General features: G+C 40.0%; 1 protein-coding gene across 1 annotated transcript in view; it reads right to left on the bottom strand.

Annotated features, from left to right (window-relative positions):
- CUBN (cubilin) overlaps positions 1-20,850 on the bottom strand; it is a 264,785-nt gene that overhangs the window by 106,303 nt on the left and 137,632 nt on the right. The window contains exons 32-36 of the mRNA XM_027559850.1: positions 16,482-16,641; positions 14,488-14,601; positions 12,671-12,781; positions 10,889-11,017; positions 9,774-9,906 (exon numbers count right to left, since the gene is read on the bottom strand). Coding sequence (XP_027415651.1) covers positions 9,774-9,906; positions 10,889-11,017; positions 12,671-12,781; positions 14,488-14,601; positions 16,482-16,641 — 647 coding nt within the window. The remainder of the gene's footprint in view (positions 1-9,773; positions 9,907-10,888; positions 11,018-12,670; positions 12,782-14,487; positions 14,602-16,481; positions 16,642-20,850) is intronic.

Below are 20,850 nucleotides of genomic sequence, written 5' to 3'. Positions count from 1 at the left end.
TTGCAAAAGAATCAGACACAACTTAGCAACTAAACAAGTGACGTAACTGAGTAGCAGAAAAAAACAGGAAAGATCCACATCAGGCTAAATGAACCACACATTTGTCTTACCTCCACTGTCTTCCTTGACAGTTTAATGCTTCATGAGACAGTTTATATCTACAATCTATCTCAATCACCAACTGAGAGTTGAGTTGGTGATTGGACAGGGAAGCCTGGCCTGCTGCACTCCATGAGGTTGCAAAGAGTCAAACTCGACACGACTGAGAGATTGAACTGAACAATCAGTTTTGGAAACTAATTGTTCTGAATCTATCCTTAGGATGGTTGTCAAGTTTGGCTCTTAAATTCAGGCTCAGTTTTATTACCCATAATATTATCAACAATGTAAAATATGCTAAAATTGCATTCTGATTCTCATAAAAAACAAAAGGTGATTATTTTTCTCTACAGGTGATTTACCAAAAACAGAAAATGTTTAGCCACTCAGTTATGTTTTTGAAAACCTCGTGGACTGTAACCCATTAGGCTCCTCTGTTCATGTAATTCTCCAGGCAAGAATACTGGCGTGGGTAGCCATTCTCTTCTCCAAGAGAATCTTCCCAACCCAGGGATTGAACCCGGGTCTCCTGCATTGACGGAAGATTCTTTATGGTCTGAGCCACCAGAGAAACCCAATTAACACAAAATTGCTCCTAAATCTTTTCTAGTCAAAATGTTGCATGTGGCTCAGCAGCATTAGCATCACCTCAGAGCTTGTTTGAAATGAAGCATCAGGTCCCACCAACCAACTGAATCAGAATATGAATTTTAATAAGATCCCAGATGATCAACATGCACATTAAAGTTTGACTCAAGGGTCCAGAAGATCACTAAGTGCTCGGTTTCTCTGTTTTTGTACCAGACTGGTGTAATCCAATGCTAAATGTCACAAAAGGCTTTTCATTAGAAACAATGGTAGGATATCTGATAGAATCAAATTTAACTTTTAAAAATGTTTTATTGTTCTTGGAAGTTTCTGTTTTAGGCCAGTTCAATTTATAAGCAAACCTATCTTCTTTCCAAAACTTTGGCTCAGATCTGCTAGTAAAAATATGATGTGGAACAAAAATAGTACGATCTCTGTTTCTCATTATCTCATTTCGATTTTTGAACCAAGATCAATCACATTGTAAAAGGACTCTGCCAGCATAAAATACACTTTCTGCTAATTCCTTTAAATATCTGTTTTATAAAAGAAATTCTTTGGGGGTTTTATTTTCCCCCTCCTTTTGTGTTACAGATTCAACCATAATTCCTCCAGTTCTTTTCCCTACTCAATTTCACCACAGTATCCACAATTCAAACCCCATGTTTTAGAACTTGACATATTCCATATGCTTCTCCCCCACCCCAGGGGAATGCCTCCAAGTGCCCATCTGGATATAGTTTAGACCAGGGCAGAAATAACTTGGAGGCCTTGCCATAAAGCCCTTCTCATTATCATCTGCATAAAGAGGAACATCTTGTATTCCACAAATTATACTTTAAAAATAAAACTGAAGCAAGGAAGACAAAATAATCAAAATTCACTTCTCATGGATGAGAAGAGAAAAAGATGAAGCATTAGATTTGTTTATACAATAATCAGGATTTAGTGTCTATTAAAGAATACAATGGATGAAACTTGCTTTTTGTGTTTATCTTCTGTCCTCTAGGAGAGCTCAGTGTTGTCCATTTAATTTTAATTTTGAACTGCCAAACAAGAGACTTTAGAAATGGCAGGGTGAGAGAATTAACATTCATTGAACATCAGGCATGCATCAGCCCTGTGCTGTACATTTAAAATTTAACATATCTAATCATAACTATGGCCCTGTATGGATAAGATTATCCCCAGAGATGAAATGAATCTCTCTAGGTTTTAAACAAATAGCTTCTTGACATTAATTTCTTAGTAACTTAACAAAAAATGGGATCTTGTCTGTCTTGAACATTCCCAGTACCGGGCCCAGTCCCTGGTAACTGCTGAACATCAGACTGTTTAAGAATGTGAATGTGGTAAGGACAAAGAGGAAAACAACAACAACAACAAAAAAAAAGCCCTTTAATTTAGCAATTATGAAGCCTAGTAATCTATGTGAAGGACTTTGGACTTACCATAAGAACGATGTTCACATTTTATTCATCATTGGCTATAAAGCATCTATTAAGAGAGTAAATTGTGCTTTATATATGAAGCATCTAACATATGTGTAACAAAAGCTTACCTGTATAAAGTAGGGGCTTAATAAATGTTGAATAAAAAATACATATGTATGTATATATGGCTGTATGTGTATATATATGTAATACATATGTATATATATATGTACTTATATTTCTTCCCATACAAAACTTTGTGCTTTTTGTAAAGATAAAAGCAAACAAAACCTCTTTCCAATGTGACAACTTAAACTTGCATTGCCTTTCAGGTGCTCAGAGGGTGTCTTTGTTTTGACACAATGCCAGTTGGATCCTAAAGAGGCATTGACTGGTAGGCTAAAAGAAAGTAACTTGAGATATTTGAACATGGTCCAGAAATAGGACTTATCTTTCATTTAAAAAAAATCCATTCTTGATGCACAGAATGGCATGCCTAGAAGAGGAGCAAGGTTTTTGGAATAAACAGAGCAGTGTCCTCAAAACCATCCTCTTCTCTCCACAGTAAGTCAGGTATTATATTCTTTTCAAAACAGAATTAGTAACATCAACCAAAGCCCAATAATCTGTGATACAGTAAAACAAAAACCTTTTAGTTTTAAAAACCAATGTCTTATTATCCAATATTTATTAAGTATCCGTTACCAGTGTGGCACTACCAGTGTCACAAGTATTTCTCTACTGATGGATTAAAAAGCCTCATTTCACGTACCATGTCCTTTGCACTATCTACTTCTAGAAAATACATTATTGCTATTTAATTTAACCTAAGACTGCCCAGAATGTGGCAGGATCCTACTGTTGACTGTATGTCCATAGTCCATATTTAAAAGGGCTTACAGTTCAATGAGGAACATAAGAGTGATTTTTCATTAATTTCTGTCAAAATTAATAAAAAGAAACTTTAATTATAAAGAATGGAGAAACCAGAAGGAACTCTCACACCCCATGATGGTAGCTGAGCCCAACAGGAAGAAGAAAGAAGACTCCTCTCTCTCCTAGCATGGACTCAGCCAATAAAAGCCATGGATTCTGTTTACTGCCCTCCTGGCTTCCTTTTCTCTCTAAAAAAAGTATCATCCTCCTGCTGTTCAGGGACTTGCAGTAGATCACTACCGTTGTGCATCCTGAATTGCAGTTCTCTGCTGATCCTGGATAAGCCCGTCTTTGCTGGAGGAATATGTAACATTCTGTTTATTTCAGACCCACATTTTGGTGGTTCGGTAAGCAAACAGGTGTGGCACCCACAATTCAGCCCATTGTCATTCACTGCTTTTCCCACCAAATCTGGAGTCTGAAGATCCTTCTCCTGGATCTGAGCTCACATTCTCTTTGCTTTTGAAGCTCTCTAGGTTTTATTCAGAATCTATTTTAAAGCTTCATCTTTCTGGTCAATGCTTTGCTCTGTACACAAGTATTCACTTGGCACTTCTGTCTGATTTGAGATCAGACTGTTTCAATTGAAACAGACTAGCCTTTGAACCATTCCTTTCGGAACAGGGGACGGTTCACTGAAACTGTGCCTGTTTTTGTCCAGCCTTCAGCCTATTCCTTTGCAAAGGGCTAGTCTCTGGAAAGTGGCTAAAAAAGCCTTTGGCCAAGCTCCTCTAGGACCAAGCTATTTCCTTAGAATTGGCTGGTATTTTAGGCTTGTGAGCTATTTGAACTGAGCTGCTTATGCTGCAAAATGTTTGAAAATTGTTCTTTTACTCTACAGAAAAACCTCTGAGACATCAGAGCCCAGGTAACTAAGAATTGTGAGAGTACCTTCCAAACAGAGACTCTGGCAAATTTGATGTTTAAGAACTGAAGTCTTTCCTTATGCACATTTCTGACTAAATGGGCCAACCTGACCAAAGACAATTTAGGATCTCAATGATCATTATGATGAACTTTTGAAATTCCCAAAGTTGAATTCTTTTAGAAACAAAGAGGACTACAATAGCTCAAAATTTCCAGAAATGAGTGGAATGCTTACTCTGATTGGTATTTGGAAGCTTCCCAACATTATCAGGAGTCTAGAATGGCTTCTTTACAAAATAAGATTTTAAGGAAAACATGAGTAATGAGAGATAAAACGGCTCCCAGTGCCTCAGGCTCCTCTTCTTCAGCTTCTCTGTCTCAGGCTCTGCCCCTAACACCATCTGGTCTCTCTCTTTTGGCTCTTCATGGGTTAGATCCCATTTCCAAGGCCATCTTCCTCCTTCCTAGCTATACCGTCTCCTCCTTCTCTGTACTGCCAATTACCCTCATACCAATTCTCTTACCAAGCTTCCCTGTTGAAACTATTCTCATTCGCTTTTCCTCTGAACATGTAGGAATGTCTGTTTAAAATTAAGCCTTCTAAGAATCCAGAGGCTGAACTGTTAGTTTTTTGTATTCCCTGAACCAAAGCTGAATTGAGAGCTATAGTCAAAAGTTTTCCCAAAGTAACAGGATACTCACAGACTGCTGGAAAATTTTAATATAATTATTTAAACTTATCAACCTTACATCAGCTAGTCCTTATGCTGGGCAGTGAAGGCTGGGATCAGCACTGGATGAAAACTACTAACTGCGGGAAATCCTGCAAGGTTTCTAGAATTACAGCTGGGAGGCCAGCCTGCTATCATTATATGATCAGGCTCAGGCAATCCCCAGGAGGCTTCATCACATTGTTCCTGGGGTTTCTCCAAATCCTGCTGATTGGAACAAAATCCAGGCTCACACACAAAAATCTGATGAAACTGTTCATGATTATTACAATCAACTTCATATCATTTTTAAGGAAAATTCTGATGTTCTTTTAGATGTTGATTTCACCCACGTAGCTTTTAACACTATGTTTATTAATGGGCCTGAACTGGGACTTTTCCCTTCTAGTAACAAGGATCAGGATGGAATGGGAAACTGTCTATCCCAGATTTAGCTAATGTGGCAAACCAGCTCTCTCCAACTCCAAATGAGTCACCTCAGAGAAAGACTGCCAAAATTCTTAATCTTCAACCCCAGCAAAAGAAGGCTCCTAAGTGAAACCATATCCTATTAGTATCCGCTATTACTGCAGAGCCAGGACACTGGAAAAGTGATTGTTCCAAATCTAAGTGCTTCAGACATCTTCAGCCTGAAGCACTTCTAACTGGCCTCTGAGGAACTACAGGAATTCTTCCTAATCTTCCCTCTTAACTCATGTGGAGAAACATTTCTTTAGGAATGGATTTCTTCCAATCCTAACTGACCCCAGAGCCACACTCTCGGTGCTCAATTCCATTACTATTAAAAAAAAGCTCCTGCCTCAGAGAACAGAAACAGTTCACTAGTGGGGATCTAACGAGTCTCAGGAGGTTCCTGTCTCTGAACCAATTCCCTTTTGTTTAAGTCCTTTGAGAGATACATGTGCTTTTCCCTTAGTTCTTCTAGCACTACCCATTTGTCAGGTAAAGACATCTTAGAGAAGGGCCATGCTGGAATATTTTTGTCCAAGAAGGGGGAAATAATTCAAGATTCTGACAGGAGTCATCAAAGTAACCAACAAGGGAAATTAGATGACCCTTTGACATCTTCTATCTTCCATCTCTGATGGTTCTAGAGCTGATTCTGGAAATACTTACTATTTGTCTCTATTGAATCAGCTACCACCTTCCTTATGGGCAAAATCTCTAACTGATGTTGGCACAATTCACAACACACCTCCTATGAAGATTCAGGTAGACCCCTCAAAACCTCTTCCCTGAATTAATAAAAAGTCTTTAAATATAAAGATTCTTCAAGACACAAAAGCCCTCCTAGGAAACTACAAAGCTCAAGGTCTCATTATCCCTTGTACTATCCTTTGAAGCATTCCCAGTTCACCAGTGACAAAAGCTAAAGGTCAGATTTATCTAGGACCTCCAGACAATCAACAACACTGTTATCCTGTTCCACCGTGTGGTCCCCAGCTCTCACAGGATACTGACATCAGTCCACCTGGAAGCAAATTCTTTACTGCAATTGATCCATGTAGTGCATTCTCTAGCATTCTGGTTGATGAAGCTAGTCAATACCTTTTTGCCTTTACTTGGTAAGAAGAACAATTCACCTGGACAGTAACACCTCAGGGTGTTACTCAGAGCCCTTGTTTCTCAGGAATCGTGAAGGCTGGTCTGGGTCATACAAAGTTCTCTAGAGGTTCAACTACTTAGCTGCAACACGTGGATGATTTGCTTCTTCATGCTGCATCTCAAGCCTCACAGGAAAACTGCATCCACTTGCTAAAGCTTTCAGCCTTAAAGGGACCTAAGATCACCAAAGGAAAACTGCAGTCTGCCCAAATCCAGCTTTGATATTTAGGGTATCTGCTATTAGGACAAGGGTTGTACCTGGGTCCAGACAGACTTTGTGGTGTCCTACATTCCCCAAACCCAAAACCAAGCATAACTATGAAGTTTTCTCTAGCTAGTTGATTATTGCTGAAACTGGATTCCAAATTTCTCTCTTATGGCTAAATCTCTGTATGTTTTACTCAACAATAACACCCTCAACCCAATTTTAAGAGGAAACGAGATAACATAACCTTCAAGGCCTTAAAGGCAATTTGAGGAACTCATCTGTCCTTGGGCATCCCAATGACTGGATTCTCTTTTCCCTTTTTATATGAAAAGCAAGAGAATGGAACACTGACACACAGGAAAATCCCATGCACGGAGGAGCCTGGTAGGCTGCAGTCCATGGGGTCATGAAGAGTCAGACACGACTGAGCGACTTCACTTTCACTTTTCACTTTCATGCATTGGAGGAGGAAATGGCAACCCAATCCAGTGTTCTTGCCTGGAGAATCCCAGGGATGGCAGGGCCTGGTAGGCTGCCGTCTATGGGGTCGCACAAAGTCGGACATGACTGAAGCGACTTAGCAGCAGCAGCAGCAGCAACATGGGCTTATACTTTAACCAAGGATAAAACTGCTAGTATTTATATTGATAGTAGCTCATATTGATAGTAGTTTTTGGAGTAGCTATTAATTTTGGAATACCATGGGAGCAATGTATCTTCCTTACTAAGCAATATGCCCTCCTTACTTCCAAGGGCAAAAAAGTTTTAAATGCCTCCCCTCAAGTTTAGGAATTACTGGATGTGATACTTTCCCTTGCCACTTTAGCTATTATTAAGGTTCTGGGACATTGTGAACCTGACTCTTTGTAAGCTAAGGAAAATTACCTTGACAATAGTTTTATAAGGAATGCTGCCCTTAAAGGAACCAATAGCAACCAAACTTCCGTCATGGTCCAAAGGGAAATTTAGAAAAACTGGCTAGAAAAGCCCAGAAATTGCTCTCAGAAAAGGGAAAACAAGATTGGAAATTCAATTATTGTTGGTTTGATAAAAAGAGAAAGCTCTGGTTCACATCAAATAAGAACTTATTGCTACCAGACACTCTAAAACTCCCACTCCCCACCAATATGCATGCATTAAACCATTGTTCTACTGACAAGATGATTGCCTTCATGAATCAATATTACAGAGGAAACATTAACAAGGCCGAGAAAAGTGCCTACCTCACTTGTCCCACGTGTCCAAAGTAGAACTGAGGGAAGCCTGTCTGTGCTGCTCCCAGACATTTTAAATTGCCTAATGGACCATTCAAGCTCTGGCAAATGGATTTTATACAATTTCTTCCTCTAATGGATATAAATATGTTTTAGTCATGGTCTATATGTTTCCACAGTGGACTGAGGCCTTCCTTTGCAGACAGGCTGCTCTCTCTTCTGTGGCAAAAGTCCTTTTGGAAAAGAGGATCCCTACCTGGGGAACTCCACTCAGACTTTTCACAGTGATTGAGGCAATCCATTCTACTGGCCAGGTACTCTGACAAGTCTGCTGTTTGACTAGTTTTACAGCACTTCCACTGTGCTTACCACCTTCAATCCTCCGATTTGATTGAACACCCAACAGCATCATTAAGACTTGGCCAAATTTACAGAAGCCCTCCAAACATCTTGGTCAAAAACATTGCTATCAGTCCTTCTAAATCTTGGATCCTCCCCTTTTGAAACTTATACTCTTATCTTTTGAGATAGCCCCAGAATTTCCAATGCACTTGGCTCTCACTTATTTTGACCCACAACTGATAAAAAGCGAGATATTCCAATACTGCAAGGGATTAATTGCTGGTAGTAAAAGTAACCATGTTTTAATAGCATAATCTTTTCATAGTATACCTTTGAGAAATGAAGACGTTAAGCATTACATCTTGAAACCTGTCAATTGGAAAAGACTCCTCCAGAAGAACTCACTTCATCCTCACTGGAAAGGCCCCTATTGGGTACCTCTAATCAACCCTGTGAAACCAAGCTCTCAGGAGTAGACTCTTGGATTCATATGGTTCACCTAAAGAAATCACTGAACCCTGATTGGACCTGCATATCAGCTGGTGACCTGAAGCAAAGATGTTCTGGAATTGAAGCAGGTGACATCTGATTAGACAGTTTCCCAAGATATCCAGACTAGGCCTTGTTAGACGTTTGTTGCCAAACCTCTGATGATGACCTATGGCTTCAGACAATCTCCAGTGTCTATGATCTTGATATCAAATGCACTTCAGATTAAAAGTACCTGAGCATTCTCCCTCCCACTCCTCCTAGTTATACAAATGTGACCTTGATAGATTTCCAGTGTGTGCACTTTCCCTCTGACAGGAGATACTATACCAGGAAAGGTCCTTCTTGACATGGACACACAGAAAACTGCTGAAACTAGAAACCCTGATTCTAGATCAGCAATGCTTTCAGAAAAATATTATGATCAAAAGGGGGAAATGTAAAAAGTTAATAAATAGAATCTCAATTAAATAGAGTCACATACCAAAAGGGGGCAGTCTCATGCCCTGCAAAAACAGAAGTGTCCAGCAGGAAGAAGAAAGACCTCTCTTTCTTCCTGAAGGGCTCAACCAATGAGAAGAATGTTTACTGTAGCCCTCTCAACTTCCTTTGCTTCTCTATAGAAGTGTTCTCCTTCTCTTTCTATACAGGGACTTGCACGTGGCTCACTATGGTTGCAGGCCTCAAACTGCAGTTCTCTGATGATTGCAAATAAACCCATCTTTGTTGGAAAACAATGTCCGACAAAAACAGGTATTTTTGTCAGGCCAATAGTTCCAAATACTTTCAAAATCCTTTTCTTGCTAAGAGTAAGAAGAAAAAGTGGATTGGGGATAGAGATAAGGTATATGAGTAAAGAAGGCTTAATTGAGACGGGGATTTCTGCTGGAAGAAAGAATGATAGTGATTCTCTGGAAGAGTCTAAATGTTTCTAAGTTTTTTTAAAAAAGACAAAATTAATGTTATCTGAAGATGAGAATTCCAAAAATTAAAACATGCTAAGAGCTCAGGCATGCACTCTTGTTAATGTTAGGCAGGACTCTAAAACCATTCATAAGAGAAGTTTAATGCTATTTATAACCTAAACTATGACTAAAACAGAGGAAATATGCAAACAGACTTCCTTGAAGTTCCCACCATATTCTCTTAACAGTTGTTTGGACATATATGCTATTAGTTGTCCATCCTATTAGTAACAGTGCTTCCTTCCTGCAGATTCATTCTCACCGAAACAATACACTATGAAAAAAAAAGGATTTACATAAAAGACAGCTGGAGCTGGTTGCCAGGGGAACTGACGACGTTCCAGACACATTCCACATTAGCAGGATAAACTTCTGGGTAGCCAGGGCTGTTGAAGATGCCCTCAGCCATGTGGAATATTCCACCACAAGCTAGAAGAAAAGAGAAACAAAGTGAGTGGCAGAGTAAATGTCAAATACAAGACACCATAAGATAGAGAAAGAACACTAGAAGAGCTGTTAGGAGCATCAGAGGATGTACTCTTTTCATTTCATAATAAAAAAAAAATCCACGGCATATATAATAATAAGGAAAAGATTCTGTAACTTGAAAACTAAAAGCCACTGGGTATGGTGGATTAGAAGGAATCCCTGTAGTTTCTTTTCTAAAAGCCTTTTCTTCCTGTGAACTATAGCTCTATGTAATAAAAGACTCATTTTAATCCTCAGTATTTCTGACCAGGATGATTTTCACCCCTGGCCTAGAAAAGAAAGCAATATTTCAACATTTCCTTCTCAGGAGAGCACTGAAACCTGCACAGATCTCCCAGCATTCTAAGGCTTTTAACAGCTAATAATGAGGAAGCTGACAAGCAGAACTATCCTAGCTTACAGCCTCTTACTGGGTGCTCCTCTTTCCCCTTCTCCCCATGTGCCATGGTCCATCCTGCATCCCTGAAGACACCCAGCCCTGCCTGAGCACAGCTGTCAGGCCAGGGAGACTGAAGAATGGCAGCTGTCCACCGGTTAGAGACACCACTGGACCCTGTCCATCAGGGGCTCCCTCAACAAACATATCAAGAAGGAGAACAAGGATATGCTGACAAGCAAGTCACCCAAGATCATTCCAACCAATTCTCCCCACTTCCAGTGCTCACCCTGAGCAGCATTAGTCACAATAGTCAAGGTATGGGAACAAATGTCTGTTAATGGATAAGGAAGATGTGGTACAGAGTTCACAGCTGTTAGAATTTATAAGCATGTTAACCAAATTTGAAAGACAGTAAAATGAGTCACAGAGGAGATCTACAAAACTAGCTCAGAACACAAAATGTAAAGGAATCCCAAATAATAAATCAAGGATTTTCTACACATTCCTCTTAACCTAATAGCACCACTTGCTGACATTTCTTACCTGATGTGGATGCAGCATATGTGGCGTGGAAACCACCAAAATTCACTGTAGAATCTGAGACGAACTTCAGCATCAGAGCATTGCTGAAGGAAGTGATAGGATGGGGCAAGGAGGGGCCACAGTATCGGCCTAAATAATGATGATATTGACAAGGAGAATGAATGATGATATGCCAACATGTATTCACTAAAATCACAAGAGACCAAACCAAACAGAAGAAACCACTACTAGAGAACCATTTAGGTCAGGGTCAGTGTTTGGGATGATGCCTGATGATTCAAAATAAACTGTGGACACATTTATAAACACGATAAAGACTGTGAGGGGAAGGTAAGAGAAACACAGATAACTTCCAAATGTAACTAATGTTAAACTCTCCAGGGCAGCAGGCACCTACACAAAGAAGGAGGCTAATACTCAACAGCAACACACAATAGCTGAGAAACTGCGGCTGTTGGGGCCAGAACACCTGCATTCACCTCCAAGCTCAGCCACTTACCAGCTATGTGACATGAGTCAAGTTACTCAAGCTCTCTGTGCCTCAGTTTCTCCACTTGAGAAACAGGTACATGGATAATAATGAAATTCTATGTCATAAGGGTATAAGAATTGAGTTACTATTTATAAAGTTCTAAAGTTTTGTAATAAATAGAACTTTATAAAAATAGTACTATTTATAAAGTTTACTATTATAAAATTCAGAATAGTGCTCAGTGCAAGGTTATAAAAGTGTCTGTTAAATAATATATCCTTGACAATGGTCAAATGCTTACAGACAAAAGTCACAAAGAATACAAGCAGAAGTCCACAGAGAGCATTTGTCAATTGCCTACTATCATCTCAGGCACTGTTCTGTGTACTGAGAATATAGCCATGAGCAAAACAAAGTCCCTTCTCTGATGGAACCTGTCTTCTACTGCAGGATAAGGAGCTTGAGTGACAAAGCTCAAATAGGAGTGACTCATAGAGAACATTTAAATGAGTGAGTGAGTGAAAGTCACTCAGTCATGTTCGTTTCTTTGCGAACCCACAGACTGTAGACCACCAGGCTTCTCTGTCCATGGAATTATATGTATATAGATACATATATGCTCCTTTGTCCACGGAATTCTCCAGGCCAGAATACTAGAGTGGGTAGCCATTGCCTTCTCCAGGGGATCTTCCCAAAATAACCTGAGATTATTTTGTTTGAGAACATTACAGAAACTATAAGCAACATTCTTTAATTTTACTGGGATGTCTTACAAACAGAACTCCATAATATCTGCCTGCCTGCCTGTCTGTCTATCTATTCTGTTCATCCAACCATCCATCCATCCAATGTACATATATATATATATATGTATTTACCTATCCATTACAGCTATCTATCTATCTATCCATCCATCCATCCATCCATTACTTTCCTTCCAATGAGGACAAAACCAGAAGAAACATCCTCAATTTGAACACGAGAACTGTGGTCAAACAGTAACAAGAAATTTCCCACAGAATGCTATCTAATGTTAAAATGGATTGCATTTTACTACTGTTTAAAGCAGTTGCAACTTTTCAATTAATAAAAAATACATAAACCATTCATGTCCTTGAAGATGAATGAGCTGAGTTTCTCAAGCCCTACGTTGACTCCTGCTTCCTCAGCCTCTCGGTATCTTTCCTTGGCTTACGACAGTCTTCATAGTTATTGGAAACATTCTAACCTCTGATGACAGCATATACACATGTAAGTACAGAAACCGTAGAAAGCCCAGGCCACAGAAGTGAGTGAGCGACACGGCATACCTCGGAGGGGTGCGTCGTCATGGCTGCCGTCCAACACCTCTACAAAATCTCGGGTACATGGTGTGCTGCTTTCAAGGCCAAAGTGGCTGAAGGATAGGGTGATATGATTGACTGTAAGGGAAGAGAGGAAGACTGTTTAATAAAGTTCTGGCAAACAAAACATACAGGGAACAAGATTTTAACCCTGATCCTTTCACCTGCTGATGCTCTGGCAAAGAATTGATGAATCTGTCAGATGTGCACCGGACGACAGGGGCAAAGAGGAGAAGTAGCCACCACTGTGCAAAAAGGTTTTTGTCTGAAGAGTAACTGAAAAGCTTTTAAAAATGTCTGTACACTCTGAAATGCTGGTGCTGGTAAGAGAACCCTGGGGTGGGTTTACTTCATGGATGATGGAGAAAGTATCAGCTGTTGCTGTCTTTCTCTCAGAAATACTTTTATTAATAGCTTCCTTAAATTCTGATTCTTGACCTGTGCTTGTAAATAAGACACATTTTCCTCCCTGGCACAAATATCCTAGCATTTTCTGTGTTACTTTTAAGTCCAGAAGCAGGGACATGGAGGTTCAGTCATTTTTAAAGAAAGCTTTCAATTACTTGCAAAATACTCTGAGTCTGGGTCCATTTTCCTTTTGTTTTCTTCCAGGGTCTCGAATCTTTAGAATAGGATCTTTTCCTTTTGCTGTCTTTACACCAGTGAGCTCTTTCATCTAAGAGCTTTACAACTGTTTAGAAACTATCCTTAGGTGCAAGGCTTCAGGACTCAAGGCTGGGAGCTTCTTTATCCAAGGATTGGTTCCTGGCTGGCTGGCTACTTTCTTTGGCTAAGGGTTACATCCCTGACCCCCAAATCATATGCAGAGCAATAAAGATACCCTTTTGTTAATGTTTAACATCCCTAGGAAAAATGTTAGAGAATATTTAAGCCAAACCCTTCATTTGTTAGATTAGCTAATGGGGCTTTGTAAGCCTAAGTGACTTTCCTATTATCACACAGGTCATTAATTAGAGAGTGGAGTCAAGAACTTAATGCTTTTCCCACATTATGTCTGAAGTCATTAATTTCCCCTGAAAACCTCAAGAAGGGAAGGGTTCCTTTGAAACAAGATTCATAATGGCCCCAGGGTCACCCTCCTCACAATCGTTTTTGCTCGAGTTCTTAGTGGTCTCCTCATTTTCTCTGTAAAATGTGGACAGTAATCCTTACCACTAGATTGTTACCAGATCAGAAAGATTCTAGGATTCTAAAAAGAATACAGTGTAAGTACTTATTAAATGCTTCTTCAAGGCCGATGCTGGGACTTTTAAAAATACATTTTATAACCAAGAGAGACCAGGCTTTATCATTAACTTCCACCTTAACTGAAGACCAATATGCTCATAGCATTGCATCCCCAAAGTATAAGTTATTAACTTTCTAGTCTATGGTTCTTACTGTTCATTTATTCATTTAGCATCTTCTTGAGCACCTACCACAGTCAAGACAAACAGTCAAAAACTATTTATTCATCCAGTATTTTTGTTAACCCCCAATTTCAAATGCCTGTCATTTCTACTAGGTTATAGGTTTTCGCTTTGTTATTTCCTTTGCTAGGCCTTGAAACTTACAAAAAGAAAATTAATTAAGAATAAAGAGCAAAAATTACTTCCTACCAGATTAGGAAACCCTTGTTCTTGTGCACATGAGGAATTAGGGCTTCCCAAAGGAGGAGAGGAAGGCCATCAATTGTTACCAGGGAAGAGATAAGAACATGACTCATTGCTGGACTTTCCCACAGACACATGCATCCTGGATTCTTTTTTATTTTTGTTACTTACAGGGAGGTTGAGCTTGAATTATCCAGCTGCAGTTCTGATTGCTTGGATAGTTGTTCGGGAACAGTGGAGAGGATATAGTGTCAACGGAGTCAGTGAGGAAGTGGCCGCCACAGGCTGAGGGACACACAGACACACACTTTTGTCATACACTTTTGATTTCTACTGATTCTTCAGAACAATTATTTGAAGAATGAAAACATGAATGATGTTTCCTTATTTCTAAAGGGCTTATCAAGGAAATTCTCTGCCAAGGAAGCTGCACATGAATCATGAGAAAGTGGCGATGTACTCTACATTTACAACAGTATTCTTCAATTATAGGAAGTGGGGAGTGGCAAAGAACAGATTAAATGGTTATGAGTTGCCTGAATCTTTTGATAGAACTCTGGCATTGATTTACTTACTTTACCCACTCGTAAATTATAGGCACAGGGATAATCTCTTAACAACTGACTTCATTTTTAGGAACGTAAATACTCAATTGATGGAGACTTCATATGGGCAGTTGTGTGTTTTCAGGGATGTGCAGATCCCTGTGGGAACAGAAGACGGGGGTGCCTGCTGAGAGCTGGGGAGTGTACAAGGTGTTTCACAAAGGGGATGGTGCTGAAGGAGGAGTCGGGGTGAGGAAGAGTGGTCTGGGGAGAGGACAGTCTGAACAAGATAGAGAGGAGGGTATGGGGGATATCACACAGACTTGGTTGAAGTGTGGGGCACGTGAGGACAGTCAGGGCAATGCTGAGAAAAGACAGGCAGGTTCCGTCCCCATGGGGAACATCCAGAGAAGCTGGGGCTCCACTGCCTGTTTAGTGCAGAGCCAGGACAGACAATGGTACACTGAAGGTCAGGGTCAGAACTCGCTACTGCACACTGACTTCGGAGGAATACGTGAGACCAAGGACGCTGATGTAGTAGCCCAGAGAAGACCTGCTGGGGACTTTTTTTGCTCTGAAGTGAAATATAAGTGATTAGTTAGAAGAAAAAGTGTTAAGAAACTGTTCTTTGAAAGAATTCTGCCATCAATCGTGCTCCACAGTCTACATTGCAACCTCAGGGGACCTCCATCCAAAAACTCTCACTGGCTAGGGCGCTTTACTACAGAAAATGAGCAAGCGAGTCCACTGAAACAGATGAAATGACTAAAGAGACCACACTTATTTGAAAGGACAGGAATCCTCTGAAAAAAAAATCCCAGGCATATTCAGCAGACAAGAGCCCTTCCAGCTCTAGGTTCCATCTCTGATGGTGGGTAAAGGGTTAACCTCTAAAAATACAAGACAAAAGGCAATGGATGGAAAGGTCTCTAGTAGAAAGTGGTGATTTAAGAAAAAGACAATGTAGCGGGGTATGGGGGGGTGAACACACAGCGGTTAAGACTTTGCCTTCCAAGGCAGTGGGTGTGGGTTTGACCCCTGGTTGGGGAGCTAAGATTCCACGTGCCTCTTAGCCAAAAATAAATAATAAATAAATAAAAACAGAAACAATAGTATAACAAATTCAAAAGATTTTTTTTAAAAGGTCCACATAAAATCTAAAAAGAAAGAAAAGAAAAAGGCAACAGAAAACAACATTGATTCTTCGGGTGAAGGGCTACCACTATCTCAAGGCTTAGAATCTGACTCTATGTTACAAGTTTTGCAATTTATAGCAGTGTATATCTTAGCATAAAATCTTAGATAAATGCTAGGTCATTTATCTATGAATGAATGAATTCAGATAAACACTTCTTTACAAGTGTCTCTAATATTAAAGACACTTTTCAGTATGATTCTGACAACCTGTTTGAGGAATACAGAGATCCAGAGGACTAAGACAGAGTTAAAAGTCCCGACAGAATCATTGCAAACCATGGTTCCTTTTTTCTTCTTAAAGTGTCGCACATTAAATAGAAAGCTGGGAACAATTTCCAAGGACTAGTCTCATTTTATTGCAGCACCAAGAGGGAGAGGTAAGGACAGATGGTCTGCGCCTTGGGGAGACCACACGGAACTTGCCTTGTCTGAAGTAAGCGCGGAATCCCCGGCTCTGTCTGGAAGGGCCGGACTGAAATCGCAAGAAGAGGCTGTTTCCGGAAGATATGATGGGGTTCCTCAGTTGCTGTCTTCCACACACACCGGCAAGGCGGGCGGTTGCGGAGCTTACACCGTCAAATGCCTACAAAGAAAGGCAACTGGGTACATGGTGGCTCAGGACTTCAGATCGGCATCCACAAGGCCCTGTTCTGTGGAGTATCTATATGCACATCAGCGACCTAGTGGAAAGCACATCTGGACTTCCCTGGTGGTCCTGGTTAGGAATCTGCCTGCCAACGCAGGTAACATGGGTTCGATCACTGTTCAGGAAGATTCCACACGCCACAGAGCAACTAAGCCCAAGTGCTACAACTCCTAAGCCCATTTGCACTAGAGCCACTGCTCTGCAACAAGAGAAGCCACCACAGTGAGAATCCATCACACTGAAAGGAAGAGCCTCTGTTCGCAGCAACTAGAGAAAGCCCATGCACGACAATGAAGATCCAGCACAGCCAAATAATAATAATTGCTTTTTCTTAAAAAGAAAGAAAACACATTTGCTGGAACCCAGTGCTTTATTCTATGTCCACTTGGGTCCATCAGAATGTCTGAGTCTTTGGTCGTTTCTAGGAACTCTTCAAAGATTTCAGTGGGAGTTTTCATGTCAGCGAAACTCACCATGAGATCCCTGGATGTCTATAAACGCCATGCCTTTCCCTGCTCTCATCCTCTTGTGACTCCAGGACAGTCACATCATGTACCATTCTCACAACATGTGCTGATGCAAGAATGAATACTGGAGCAAATACATGAGAAATAACGATGAGGAATCACTCATTTTCAGAAACTCAGCATTTGCTGGAACTTTTTGCTTTTCATAGGGTTATGGTCAAGAAGAGAAATGGTAGAATTCTATGAGCCTGAATTATTAATAGAAAATTACCTCATTATTTTAAAATATATAGGGTTCTGTGTCTGTTCAGTTCTGTGCTGGGACTTGGCTGACCTTCCATATGAGCCAGTGCAATGGAGTTTACATTGCAGACTCCCCACCCCAACCCGCTACCCCTGCTCCAGATTGCTGAATCAGTATGTGAAACTGAATTTTCTCATTGCCTTGGCACTCTGTGTGTCATGGACTATAGCTCACCAGGCTCCTCTGTCCATGGAATTCTCCAGGCCAGAATACTGAAGTGGGTAGCTGTTCCCTTCTCCAGGGGATCTTTCCAACCCAGGAATCAGACCCAGGTCTCCTGCACTGCAGGCAGATTCTTTACCGACTGAACCACCAGAGAAGCCCATGAATCTTTAAGCCAGGGGAAATAAGTTCTTTTTTTGGGGGGGGGGGCAATAATATTAATAACAGCAACCATTCATTAAATGTTTACTATGTGCCAGGAACTGGACACAGCCTTTCACATATACTATCACTTTCTTCTCCCAAGACTCTCCATTTTCAAGAATAAGATCACAGATGCACAGAGACCTCACTAATGTCACAAATCACACAGTTCCTAAGAAGAACAAATACCATCATCAACAGTACACACACTTTTAGAGGATTTCTACAAGTCCATGAACTCACAAAGGCAAGACTCTTCTAGTTTCCTCTATTTTTCTCCAAATTCAGAGGCCTGGTGAGTAGCAGATACTGTTCCATCCCTTTCTAAGCTGTCTTTTTGATTGCAATCCTCTTAAGACAAAATAAGGACAGTAGAAAATGAAGATTAGAATTAGAAAATTCACACATGTATACCTGTGGCAGATTCATGTTGATATATGGCAAAAAAAATTTTTTTAATTAAAAAAAAGAAAAAAATAAGGAAAAAAATAGAATTAGAAAATTCAGAAAATCACATGAATGAGCCATTTCCCTGGGGATTCTTTGAAAGAGCACATTTTCTAGCAGGTCTCCATATTTCCAACCTTCCTACACAGAGATTCAGGAATCACAGGATTTGGGCTGAAATTCACATGGCTGGGGCATTGCTTCACAAGGAATGGATCAAGATGAGTGTTTCCAAATGTCCCTACATCAAAATTATATACCAGTGACACCCTACATTTGATTAGCATGCTGTAATTTTACAAGCACCATTGCAATACCTCTAAACTACTCTTCAACACTATGTGATTTTTTTTTTTAGTAATGAAAGTGAGATTTCCAAGTGTGCTAGCTAATAAACTACTGTCTCATCCAATGGGCAACAGTGGCAATGGAAGCTAGTGACCCAAGATCAAAGAGCCAGTGAGTGGCAGAGCCCGAAACTTAATTCTTCTCTCTCCAAATGCTGTATCACTTCACGTTACTTCTCTTTAAATGGTGTGTAATAGTTATTAAGTTATAAGTTCCTAATTACCATTTTATGAAAGTATATGACCTCAGGTTATTAAGGAGAGAGCTGAGTCTTTTTCTTTAAGTTTGGAAGAGCAATTCTTTTATTTAAGAGTAATTCTTAACACATGTAATATTAAATCAAGTTTTAATTTATAAAATTAGAAAGAAACTGGAGGGAAGAAAATATGAGAAAACTTGTTGCTATTTTTAAAAAGTCTGAAGTCATAAAAATTATCAATATACATTTCCTTTACTTCCATTTAGTTTCCAAAACAAAGTTAGCAAATTATATTATTGGCTACATGTATAACATATTCGTATAACTTATTTAAGTCTTATTATAGTCTTATTGAAGTCTATTGCCAAGGGTTTCCTAGGCCTGGGAATTAATTTTCTGATCTGTCGCTTAGGTGGAAAAAGTCAGAGAAATACACAAAACAAAACAAACAAAAAACTATACAGTACAACCAACTCATTTCTAGGTAACTTTAGTAAAATAAAAATTTGAATAAAATTATGAATCCACAAAAGAAAAAGTAGCCACCATCCCTGGAGTTCCAACTACAGGAGCTCTAAAAACAGAGGCAGACCTGGTTAAGTAGTAAACTAAGTTCTGGAAGTTAATCAGTATCTTGACAAAGTATCCAGAGTTTGTCAAATTTCCAGATACCAGCAAACACATTCAAAATACCTGAGCTCACCATTACCATACAAAAATAAGAGATTTTTTAAAAAAAAAAGAATAGAACCAGGCAAATAACAAACAGCAAACGCCTGATGAACAAATGAGTAAGTGAATATACATGTAAGAGTACAGGACTGAGGGTGTGGAAAACCCAGAGTTAAGAAAACAAGTTGCTCCTCTCTTGTGGACTGGGCTGTATAAATGCACAGCAGGCACGATGGCAGGGAAGAGGCCATTCACAGGGGGAAGGAGGACAAGAGGAACTGCTTTCTGGGCCCTGTGGGCAGTGGAGGAGGTTCCAGTCAGGCAGGGACCAAGCCACACGCACCTGCCCAGGTGCCCTCTTGCCAGCTATGCCAGCCCTTCACCAGCACTGCGAGAGAAGTAGGAAGGCAGAAGGTGGCAAAGGACACCGGACCCACCCCAGGTCCCAGAGTATCCAGTATCAGTGCCCTGAGCTGTGGCCAGAAGTCAGAACTGAGTCAAACTTCTATGGACTTCAATACTTGATGTTTTTAATGTTAAGGAGATTTGAATAAATATCAACCCCCTTTCAAAGTTCAAAGTGTCAACTCCAGCACAAAGTGATGGGAAGGAAAACCTTTCAGCTTAGAGATTAGCACTCCTTTCTGATGATATGTATGGATGCCAAAGGTCAGAGTCCAGAGACAATTTGAGAAAATAAAGGAGCCAAGCAAAGGGAAACTTTCACCTTTCCATGTACTTACTGATGATGGAAATATATATTATTTAAGAGTATGCATTATTTAAAAGCAGGTGGCAGAATCCCTTTTAAAGAGAAAAAACAGAAGGTAAGTTTATTTAGCAAAACACCCTGGCAGGTGCTCAGAGAATGATTGCCATGGGAGAGATGCCATGTGATATTACTGTGGACAAATCTTTCTCTATCCTTCAGCCACCTAATCTGTACAATGGGACTGACATAAAATTGTAGTACATATTGTTCACCAGAATTAAGTGACTTAAAAGACATAAATTCTCATGTATACATTTTTCAGTGGAATTTGGCAACAGAGGAAATGTAAAAGCCAACTCTTTCACTTCCAGATAGCTACCTGAGGTAAACTCTTGTATGATTGGATTAAAAAATATGGACAATAATGTTCCCTGCTATAAGGGTTGCCCCAGCACAATATTAGAAGAATTAGAAGTACATTAACAGTAGAATGGGTCCATGACTCATGGTATAGAGGAGAATCTTGTATAGTGGCAAACACGATGAGCTAGATCTGAATACAGCACAGTGTAGAAAAATGGTCAAACCAGGTTGTTAAATGAAAGGAGTGAATGGAAGAATAGGTGTCATG

Source organism: Bos indicus x Bos taurus, chromosome 13 (assembly GCF_003369695.1).
Source record: "Bos indicus x Bos taurus breed Angus x Brahman F1 hybrid chromosome 13, Bos_hybrid_MaternalHap_v2.0, whole genome shotgun sequence".
In the NCBI taxonomy this organism is placed as follows: domain Eukaryota; kingdom Metazoa; phylum Chordata; class Mammalia; order Artiodactyla; family Bovidae; genus Bos; species Bos indicus x Bos taurus.
The sequence above is the reverse complement of the archived record's forward strand: the minus strand, read 5'-3'. Positions and strand labels throughout refer to the sequence as shown.